Below are 12,245 nucleotides of genomic sequence, written 5' to 3' on the forward strand. Positions count from 1 at the left end.
TAGGTTATCAAGATGGACTGGGATGCTGAAACTGCAAAGGAAATTCAGACTGAAATAATCTAATCTATTCGTTCTACCACACCCATCAAGGACTGAAAGAGTTTATTCTTCCTAATTAGCATCTCAATTCTTTCTGAATAATCAAATTATAATATAAACAGCATAAAGTATGTGATGTTAATATCAATGACTTCAGGATTGGGGGTTTTGAATTTGCGTCTTAAAAACAGCATAAAGTATGTGATGTTAATATCAATGACTTCAGGATTGGGGGTTTTGAATTTGTGTCTTAAGACATGTAGCAATCTCAGGACATGTAGCAATCTCCTCCAGAAAGATCTTGATTTTTGATCTAACTCACTTAAAGGGATGATGGTACAAATATTTCTAGAGAAACTGAAAAGTTCTACAATATGCTTTTACACTATTGACTCCTATCTGTTGTGAGGTACTTTGATTTTTATAATGCTTCAGAGTTTTCAAAGTTAAATCAAACCCATCTGACATATTACTTCTCCATCCTTTCCTCAAAGCTCCTCCTCATAGTTTAGAAACATTGAAATCCCCTCACTTTTGGCTTAGAAAGGTTTATGCTCAGTGTGTCACACTGAAATGAGGTGGGCTCTCTAAGGTTATAAAGTTTATTTGTTAGTTATGGGTTAGAAAGATTTAATAAGATTTTGAAATACACTTGGAGAGGAAAACAACCAAAATATTTATTAATTTGTATTATGTGACATTCTTAAGAATCAACCTATGGCAAAACAGTCTATCCATGGCCACAGTCAGCAGTTACTAGAGGGTTAGGGTTAGGGTGAGATTCTAACAAATCTTTCCTTATTCCAAGTTCAATACCTATTTCCCATAGATGAAATCCCAGTATGAAATATAAAGAAAGGAGGGAAATGGGGAAGCTTACAGATCATTTTCTGTAGAACACATTCCACTTTATGTATAGCTTCCAAACCAAAAACAAAATTGACATTTGTCCTACTAACAGTTTTCTACATCAGATTAAAAAGTGGGATTCAGTTCTAGGATCATCTTGAAATCTTATTTTGTCCAAACCTCTGACCTAATGCCATTCTACTGAGGGGCGAGAAGAGAAGTCATTTGAGTGTTCCCTTTCAATTGGCAAGCAATAACAGGTGAAGATGGAATAGTCTGGATCCTCTTGAAAATCGTCATTCCCCTTTAGCTGTGTAATAGACAAGTCTCTTCCATTCATGTAGTGGAGACTTCCAGAGGTATAAACAGTATACATGTGACCTGAGGTAATGTCTGAAAATGTGAACGTCCTCTTTCTGTCATCATCAGGCAATTCATATGGATAGCGACACTGCAGCCATCGAGATTCTTGAAATTTCTTCAGGAATTTTCTTAAATTCATACAATAAGAACTGCTTAGTTTTGGTGTGAAAGGTTCTGGCTTTTGAAGCAATAATAATTCACTCTCGTTCAGTGTGTCTTCGATGTCCTGCAAAAGGTTCATATCTGGCATCTGAGACTTTTCTTCCAATGCTGTGGCCATTTCCCTTAGGTCATTCTTGTGTCTGGACATTTGGAGATTGCTTAACCACTTTTGTTGTCTGTTTTGAATTTCTTGTTGGGTCTCCAGCTTCTTCAGCTTCTCAAACATTTCATTCTCCTCTTCATTCAGTTCCACAAGACTGTGGACCTCCTCTTCTTCATCACTCAGGAAATCTCTTATTTCTTCAAATTTTTCCTCAAACATACCTCTTGACATTTCTCCTTCTTCTGTCCACACAACTGCCCATGTCCGAGGTATCTTCTTCTCCTCACGTATGAGCTTCTGAACATCATTTAAATTTCCATTTATGAGTTCCAAATTCTCCAGGAGTTTTTCCCTGTAGAGCTTAGCAGCATCTTCTATGGATTGGAATGTGTGATCCTCATGTTCCTGGGATTGTGAACAGGACACACAGACAAGCATCTGATCATCCACACAGAACAACTGCTTATCCTCTTGGTGTCTGTCACACTTGGTGCTTTCCTCAGACCTCTGCCGACGTTTTTGTCCAACAGAAGGCCTCTTTTGCCTAAAAGTGAGTTTTCCCATTCTCCTCACAGGGGTATTAAAAGTTCTGGACTGGGAGAGTTCCATGAATCTCCTTAGATAATGGCTTTGATGGGTCCCTCCCAGAGACTCCAAACAGTAAAGTAAAATTTCCTGTCGATGTTCAGGAGAAATTCTCCATAGCTCTGAGAGCTTCCTCCATATATATCATCTCCCAAAGGTTAACTCCTCCTTCTCGAGGCAGGGATTATGGGTTATCTCCCAGAGTGCTCTCTGGTCCTAAGAACTTTAAGGGAGGTGTGAATTCGGACTAAGCCCTACTAAGCCCTGCATCCTCTCAAACGTGTGAACTCCATTGAGTACTTAGATACTTATGAGCTCTCTAGGGGTGTGAACACAAGCATTGTTTCTATCAGTTCCACCTAGTACCTTGTTTCAAGTTCTGGCCTAAAATATCTCTTTCTAAGATCAAATCAACTCCAATGGCTTAACACTTTGTAAAGATTCCAACATCTCCCCTCCCTTTTCTTTTGATTTAGAACATAGGCGATCATAACCTCCTTGACTTCTTAAGGAGGTGAGAACTCCAAAAAGGTGATCACGTCTTCCCTGACATCTCAGGAAGGGAGATGAAAATACCAAAGGAAATACAAAATCAAATTATATTAGGAGGTTTCTAAAGGGGCTCACTTGAAACAAGGTGTACATAAATTCATCAATATGGGAGGCATTACACATAGCTACATAAGCACATAGCAATATAACACAGGCTAGTGGTAGTGTAACAAACAACATGAATTAACACGAGAATTTACACATTTACACATTGTCCATTAGTTCATGTACCAGGAATCCAATGATTCCTGTAAGCTTTGAGGTAAACAATTTTTCATATACAACATTATACATGTCCATAAGTCCTAAAAATAGTCCAAAAGGAACCCATCGTCCATCAATATAACACAGTCTAGTAGCAATGTAACAAATCTTCCTTCCTTCTTTCCTCCCTTCCCCCTCTCTTCCTTCTTTTCTTCCTTCCTTCCTTCCTTCCTTTCTTTCTTTCTTTCTTTCTTTCTTTCTTTCTTTCTTTCTTTCTTTCTTTCTTTCTTTTCTTTTTTTATTAGAAACAGCCTCCTCAGGATTATATTTCTGCAATCCAATGTACCTTTGCAAATTACATTCATGTTAAAATGTAAAATTAGGAAAGTGAAAGTTAAAATAATGATTATATCTATGGAAGGGGTCAAAAGGTTATTTCTTCTTGGTTTAACGATGAACATTCAAAAAACCCCAACCTTCCTGCAGCTTTAGTAAATGGATTTTTAATTGTCATCTATATCACTAACATCTACTTTTCTCTGGGAAGCACAAAAATGCTTTCATTTATTTTGAACTTTTGAACTAAAGTTTGCCCTGAGAAATATAGGAACCATACTTGATGTATGTAGCCCCCATGATTCAAAACAACAACGGATTTGTAGCCAGAGAAAGAGCTACAAATTTGGGTTCCATTTCCCCAAGTCACTTTCCCTTTCAAGGCATCAATTTCCTCATCTGTAAAATGCAGTGATTGGCCTGAGTGATTTTGAACATCCCTTCTACTTCTAAATTTATGATTCCATGAACTTGGGTGCTCTTCTGATCTGTACTCTTTTATCCTGTGTGAACTTTGGCTAATTCTTTCCCTAATATGGTCTTACAATCAATATTACTGCTAACCTACTTGAGGTTTCCTGAACTCAGAATGGCATCATTTCCCTTAGGACCCATGCACCTGGATACTCCCAACTCTTTCTCTGCTATGTATTCCCTCTTCATATCCAGATCTTAGGATATTTTGTTCCTTTCACAAATATATCTAAGTATATAATAAATTTATCATATAAATTTCTTTTTTCTTCCCCATTTCCCACCTTAGAGATGGCTACCATTAGATACAAACATGTATTTCATGGTTCAGCTTAGATGCTACTTCCTACTAGAGTCTTTCCTCATTCCCTTGGTTACTTTTTCCATTGTGTTATTTAATTTGTGTATATATTATTATTGTCCCCAGGAGAATGAAGATTCTTCAAGAGAAAGAATAATTTTCTTTTGTTATAGATCTGACCATATTACTCCATTACTCAATAATCTCCAATGGCTCCCTATTGCCTCTAGAGTGAAGTAGCAAATCGTGTTTAGCTTTTAAAGCCCTTCCAAAATGGCCCCAGTCCATCTTTCTGGCCTAATTATAAATGACTCCCTTTTCCTCACTATACTATCCTGTCAAACAGACCTCCTTTTCTCATTTATAATACTTCATCACTCTTTATGGACTCATACTGTCTGTCTTTCATGCTTGGAATATATTCTGTCTTCACTTTTGACTCACAGAAAACCCTCTTTTTCTTTTAAAATTTATGTACAAAAATAAGCATTTCCATGGCATAGCATAATTTTAAAAAGATAATTGCATGTGAAACTGCAAATCTATTATATACAACTTTCTAATCCTTTGAAATATATAATAAAGTTATCATGTAAATTTCTTTTTTCCTTTTTTATCTCATCCAACCTAGAGATGGTAACAATTATACATAAATATGTATAGGTATGTGAAATCATTCTACATCTTTCTTGATTCAATGATATACATGATACAGTATTATTTCTCTCAATGCACATAATGCCTTTCTTCATATGTCTTTTGTAATTAATTTGGGTATATTTATATTTGTCAAAATGACTCATTCAAAGTTATTATTAAAATAATATTACTATTACTGTATACAAAATTCTCTTGGTTCTGCTCATTTTGTTCTTCATTATTTCACTCAAGTCTATCCATGTTTTTCTAAGATCCTTGAGTTTATTATTTCTTATAACACAGTAGTATATGTTCCTTTACATATAAGCACATATAAATAAATATAGAATAAAAACAAAATAAAAACAAGGCATATAAGGGAAATTATTTTAAAGTCTTCATTTAGAAAAGGAGGTTTGAATTACAATTGGGTAATGGCTGGAAAAATTATGATATATAATTGTGATGGAATACTCCATAATTCCCTCAATGGGGCTATACAATAGGGTGCTGAGGTCTGTCCTATAGGACTCTTGGCCTAAATGTCATTCCAGATTGTCTATCTGTTAATACAGACTCTTGCTCCATGATCAGTCTACATCCTTCACCTTTCATTTTTATCTTAATATATATCATGTTTCTTTTTGTGTGTAGTTCTTTATTGGGTTTAGGGCAATAATAATGGTAATATCTAATAATAATAGTATATAGCATTTATATTATTTTAAGATGCCAAAGTGCTTTATATATATTATCTTGTCTGATCTTCACAAGTCCATGGGGTAGATAACCATTAGTACCTTTATTTTTCAGATGAGGGATTTGATGCTAAGGTAGGCCAATGACTAGCCAGAAATACATAGCTAATAAGTGTCTGAGGCATGATTTGAACTCATTTCCCAATTCCCAGTTCTGCTCTCCATTCACTGTATCATGTGACTCTCCTTTGCACACTTTTTTTTTTTTTTTTTTTTTTTTGGATCTTGTATATGGAATCACTAGAATGATATTAATGTTCAAAGGATGGATTTTTGATTCAAGGAGAAGCTAGTATCATAAAAAAATCTCAAGTTTGTGAATAGCATTGTGTTTATTGCATCACATTTTATAACATTGCAGTTAGAACTTCATGAAGGAATGAATGAGATCTGATCACGCTTCTCTGTTGCTCAAACCTTGTAGTAATTCCTTGTGTCTCTAGAAAAAAAACACAAACTTCTTTGTTTATAATTTAAAACCCTTTGTAGCCTGGATTCTGCCTATCTTTCCAACCTAATTTCATGTTGCTCATCCTTATGCAATCTTGTTACCAGTCATAATGAACCATTTAATATTGTTATTCATGACGGTCTATCTTCTGTCTCTGTGACTTTGTATAGACTGTCCTCCCCTGCCTGAAATGCTATTCCTCACCACCTACACTTTTTGGAATCCCTAGCTTCCTTCAAGTTTCAACTAAAGTCATCTCTAATATCAACCTTTTCCTGATTTTATTCTCCAGTTGTTTTCCATTCCCCCTCAAAAGTGACTTTGTATATTTTATATGTTTATTTATCTCTGTATATGTTGTTTCCCCCAAATAGGATATAAACTTCTTGAGGAAAAGTACTGATTTAATTTTTCTTTTTGTATCTGATACATAGTAGGTATTTAAAAGACAAAGGAGAGAATGAACACCTATTACATTAGTGGTAGTTAGGTGGTGCAGTGGATAGAGTGCTGAACTGCAGCCAAGGAGATTCATCTTCCTGAGTTCAAATTTAGCCTTGGACACTAACTACAGTGTGATCCTATGGAAGTTGTTTTAACCTTGTTTGCCTTAGTTTCCTCATCTGCAAAACGAGCTGAAGAAGGAAATGGCAAACCACTCAAGTATCTTTGCTAAGAAAACCCCGCAAGAGATCATGAAGAATCAGTTAGTACTGAAAAATGACTGAAATTTTCCTATTATGATATGCAGCCAGATAAGCAATTCATAGAACTACTCCCTAAATATAAATAAGGGACTAGGAAAGATACTGCAAATGGACAATGATCTGGACCCATAATTGAAGAAGACAAAGATTGCCTTTAGGAAAGCTTTTGATGACTCCAAGTTTCTCTCTGAAATAGAACTTCTAATTTTACCATAGCATCACCATATCCCAAAACAAAATAGAAGAAAAAATAGCCCATTACAAGGAATATCTAATTTGATTTCTTACTATATCCCAAAGCACAAAACCTATAATGTTCTGAGAACATATGCAAATATGGGCAAGGTACATTTTTGCTTAGTCCCTTGAAAGAGAAATAATTTCAGTATTTTTGCATCCTTCATATTTAAGTATAATACTGCTGGGCCAGTTACAACAGATATGGAGAAGTCTGGAGAAGCCTGAAACATGAGATTGTAAAAGAAAATGATTTTCATATCTTGGTCCATGAATTACGAATCAGTCACACAGACTGAATTCAAATGTGATCAAATGCTTTCCATTTTGTCTTTAAATTATTTGCTGTTGGGTGACCCACAACATAGCGATAATGTGTTTAATGTCCTAGGATTTTTAATTATTAAGAAATTATTAAAATTTGTCTTTCTGGGTAAACTAATGTGTTTTGTCTTTTGTGGAGGCCATAATGGATGGCTTGCTGGATCTGGAATCTGGAAGGTCTGGATTTGAATTCCATCTCAAACTTATTAGTTATTAGATTCAGGGCAATTTACTTAACCTCTCTGAGCCTCAGTTTTCTCATCTGTAAAAGGAGGATAATGATAGTACCTATGTCTCAGGATATATACAAATCAAATGAGGCAGTATATATAGAATACTATGCAAAACTTAAAGCTCTATATTAACATTATCTATTATTATCACTAAAATCAACACGCTATTTATTAATCTGTTTTGGACCAGGTACTGTACTAGGTGTTGGGGACACATTTATTATGATAACTAAAGTTTTTATAGAGTTTATATAGAGAGAGTTTATATTATATAAAATTTTTATATATTTGTATATATGTATAAAGTTTACATATAGTTTCCAAAGCTGTATTATGCTATTTTATTTGATTCACTCAACAACCTTGGGAGGAAGGTTGTAGAAGGCCATAACTTTGGAGAAGTATACTTGAAACAAGGCATTAACTCAATGGAATTGATGAGATGATGGTTCTCTAGTTGACATATACTTAGTACTTAGCATGGTGCTGTAATGGTTCTCTAGTTCACACATACTCAGTATTCTGTAATGATGTAATTTTAATAGGATATTTAAAGGCTGAGAAGGACTGGAAGAGGGACATTCCATCTTTGACCAGCCTCATGGTGGCTCTCCTGCCTTCATCACTTCTCCACTAAGACCAAGGACTTGGACTTCTTCCAAGGTCCTCCAGAAAGTTAGCCCCAGCATTACAGAAGATGCTTTTATTATTGTCGCCTTGCTGTTGAGGAGACTGAGGCAAGAATTAAATATTTTGCCTAGAATCCCACAGTTAGTAAATCTGAGACAGGATGTGAAATTAATTTTTCCTGGCTACAAGTGCAACATTTTATGCAATATAGCATTTAATTGCCTTTACACCAAGGAATGAAACAATCTCTTCTCTCAAGAAGTATACATTCGAAAAGCAAAGACAGCACATATAGGGAAATTTTTCTCTGGGGCATTATACAGATTAAGGTCGGAGCTGTAGAAATATGATTGTCAATGTTTTTTGATTTGATTATGATTCAAAGAGGGAAAAAAACTCTGGAGGGGAGAGGCTATGTGCTCAGTGACAGAAAGATGTCAAGATGGCAAAAATGGAGGACTGGATGGCATGCAAATCATGGTCAGGGCCTGCTTAAATAGAATCAGGTAGGTGAGTTTTTGCATTCTAATTTAGTGATTAGAGTAACTCAGGATTAGAACATAAATCCATTAAAATATCAGAGTATCTTATGGTAAGAAGTATCTCATGTTTGACCAAAACAGAACTGAATTTTATAGTAGATGAAATTTAGTCAATTTTCCCCACGTGTGTAAACTCCTAATAGTTTAGGACAATGAGAATGGTTGACATAACATGGCCTTTACAGAAAACATTAATTCAATTGGGGCTCATAAACTCTCCTATAGAATATATTTATTACCTCTATTGGCAGTAAGGAATGAATGGGACTACAATTTCACCAATGAGAACATTTGATATTCCCAAAATATGAATATTCAGATGACAATTAGTTTAGATTTATTGGTGTAAAATGATAGACTAAAATTCAATATTCTTTAAAGATTCATTTATCATCCAAGAACTATTTGAAGTGCAATAAGAGCTGCCATTTTAATAATGATAGTTTTAAAAATTATGCAGACCTCTCTATAGTAGCCATGTGTTATCCCCACTTTAATCTGTTCAGGGGAACTAGAAGTACAAACTATGCAAATAGATTTAAATGCTTTTTCATTAGTAAAAATAAAATGCTGCTAGCTCATGCCTTGATGCTGGCTCCAAATGGATTCTGTATCACTCCTAAAGGAATGCAAGGGCATTAGATATGTGTCTAATTTCAGAAAAGAGATTCTATGAATATAAATACTGTACTTTTTTCCAATGAAAGAATGAAATTCAAATCACAGCCCTTGATCTTCTCCATTTGGCACCTCTCCTCCTTGGCAAAGGAATGGAACAGATGACATTAGGTTTTCCTATCTCAGGAATCCCACAGGGCCGATTTTTTCTTGGATATACAGCTTGCCTTTGCCTCAAGAAGAAGGCCCAACTGGTGAGACAGAATGACTCTACAGGCTTGGATACAGAATGGAAGAAACCTGCTAATATCTTGAAGGCATAGCTGATAGACTTTCTTTTTTGGAAAAGAAGAAAAAAGTTTTGATGTCCTTTATTTTTTACATTCATTTCATTTTATGAAATCCCACTCTACTCATGTCATTGAACCACTCCTTGTAACAAAGAAATCATTTAAGCAAAATCAAACAATGGCGACCATCCCTGACAGCAAAGGCAGTTTCCTCTGCCATAGTTCTCTGCTTGAGGAAAGAAGTATACTTCATCACCTGTTTTCTAGCCATAGGATTGGTCATTGCAATTAATCTAAATTCAGATGCCTTTAGTTTTCAGCATTTTAAAACTTTAATCATAGCCTCTGGGTCTTGTTCTGATTTTTCTGTCCTTGCCTGGCAATCAGTTCACAATAAATTGCTTCAACAAGCACCTACTTTGTGCTAAACTCTGCATTAGGTTTTTCTAAAGACGCAGAGACAAAAATGAAGATTGCCTTCCCTCAAGGGTTCAAATTCTGACACTCATGCTTTCTATCTGTATGATTCTGGCTAAATCTCTTTTCTGCCCCCTCTCCCTCCAGTTTCCTCTTCTATAAAATGAAGGGATTGAATAGGATGATTTCAAAGGTCTCTTCCAACTCTAGATTTATTAGACTATCACTATTATGATATAACTGTACATATCTAAAGATATGCCAAACATATGCATTTTCTCATGACCCTCTACTATTGAATCAAATTGAATCACATCCATAATTTTGACTTTATTACAATTATTATTATTTTGTGAATTTAAGGGGCTAAAAAGACACCTACATCAATGTAGTGGTGACTTCTACCCATTGCTTCTGTTCTACCATCTAGGTCCAAGTAGAACAAGACTGGTCTTACCTCTAAATGACAGACTTTCAAATACTTGAAGACAGTTATCATGTCTGCCCTGAACCTTCTCTTCTCTAGACTTCTTCCAACTACTCCTTAAATGACATAGGCTCAACAAGACCTTTCACCAACCCACTTCCTTTCCTTTGTATATTATCCTATAGCACCTGAAGATTCTATGGATCCCAGCATTAAATGCAGCATTCCACATAAAGTGTGATGAGGACACATATCTATGCCTGGAAGCTCTGTCCCTCTTAATGGATCCTAAGATCACATTAGCTTACTTGGCTGCAACATCCCATTGCTGACTCACATTGGGCTTCAAGTCTGCTAAAACTCTCCAATCTATTTTTCAGAACAACTGCTGTCTCCCCACGCCTCCCACATTTTATATTTGTTAAGCTGATTTTTTTCTATTTGAGTGTAAGACATTTATCCTTCTTGAATTTCATCTACTTAATTCAGCCAAATGTTCTAACTTGTCAAGGTCTTTTTGGATCCTGACTTTGTCATCCATTTGTCTCCTAGTTTTATGTCATCAGTACATTTGATTAACATGCCATCTTTGCTTTTATCCAAGTCACAGATTAAAAATGATAAACAGCATAGAACCAAGCACAGATTCCTGGGGAGCTCCACAAGGAACATCTTGACCAGAAGACATTTAACCATTAACCACCGGTCTTTGCATTGGGTCATCTGACCAGTTTGGAATCCACCTAATTGTATCTTTGCCTACTCCATGTCTCTTCATCTTCCTTTTTAAAACAGCATGAAATACTTTAACTGGAGCTTTGTTAAAATTTAGGGAAAGTATGCTTAGGTGTACTTAGGTACTTAGGAGGTGATAGTTGATGTGCCCTCTGGTTAATGCTAGGGATTTTAAAAAGTGTGGAGGAAGAACATTCCAACTATGGGGGTTAGCCCACATAAAGAGTGAAAGGGAATGAAAAGAGTCAGTACTGATCTAGAAAGATTTTTCATAGTGTTTCTAGAATGATTTTCTTTTTTTTTTTGTATCTCTAGTGCTTAACACAGTGCCTGATACACAGTAGGGGATTAATAAATGTTTATTGGTTGCCTCACTATTCAAATAATTAACATTTTTCTACCATTGTATTACTCTATTTTTCATCATCCCTTTTCTCATTAATCAGAATTCCTTGGATTTTTTTTTTTTTTTTGCTGTGTATACTTTATTACCAAACTATTTCAATCTATGATCACTGCAATTAGTATTTGTTTCTTCTTTGCATGAAAAGACTCTCTTTGCATTTTTCATCGGAAAATAAATATTCCTTTCTGCAGTTGAGAGATGTTTTTGTCTTTGGGTTGGTGTTCATGCTATTGGCCAGATGTTATTGGAGTTGAAAATGTCAGTATAAGTGGGTAACTGATATAAGTTTTCTTAACTTAATCCATTGCTATTTCCGCAATTTAATTTGAAGAGTACTTGGCTAAATTGTCTGAGTTTAGATTGAGTAGTTTGCATGCTATAGGGAAAAAAATTCCATAAAATTATCAACTTTTGAGTCCTTCTAGTTTATTTTACTGAATGTTATTAACCCTGCTTTGGTGGGATGTGGTTAGGATAATATAACCTATGAAAGTAATAGCATTTAGAGTCCCAGTCCTACTCACATGAGACTAAAATTGGGATGGCATTTATGGACAAATGTGGGACTCACACTGTATCCTTTTATAACTCTTAGGAGATTTGGGGCATCCTATTCAAGATTAATGGGAATTAGGCTGGCTATTAAGAGTCAGGAAATACAAAGGGAAAAGTGCTATATGTGGAGTTGGGGTCAAAAGACTTTGGTTCAAATTTTGGCTCTGCTACTTTGCTACCCATATAACCTTGTGCAATTAATTTAAACCCTCTGGGATCTCATTTTTTTCCCCTGTCAAATGAAGGAATTGTTCTAGGTTATTTTTGAGGTTCCTTGACATTATGATCCTATTTGTATACTATTTGTT

The 12,245-nt window shown here is 35.3% G+C and overlaps 2 protein-coding genes across 4 annotated transcripts in view; one reads left to right on the plus strand and one right to left on the minus strand.

The window, feature by feature from the left end:
- CTNNA3 (catenin alpha 3) overlaps positions 1–12,245 on the plus strand; it is a 1,956,715-nt gene that overhangs the window by 239,065 nt on the left and 1,705,405 nt on the right. The gene's annotated exons all lie outside the window — the stretch shown is intronic.
- LOC116421072 (tripartite motif-containing protein 43-like) lies at positions 783–2,232 on the minus strand. Its single transcript, XM_031949479.1, has one exon. It carries the CDS (start codon positions 2,123–2,125, stop codon positions 1,076–1,078), a length of 1,050 nt encoding a protein of 349 aa, XP_031805339.1. The 5' UTR covers positions 2,126–2,232; the 3' UTR covers positions 783–1,075.

This window comes from Sarcophilus harrisii, chromosome 2, assembly GCF_902635505.1.
Source record: "Sarcophilus harrisii chromosome 2, mSarHar1.11, whole genome shotgun sequence".
Lineage (NCBI taxonomy): Eukaryota > Metazoa > Chordata > Mammalia > Dasyuromorphia > Dasyuridae > Sarcophilus > Sarcophilus harrisii.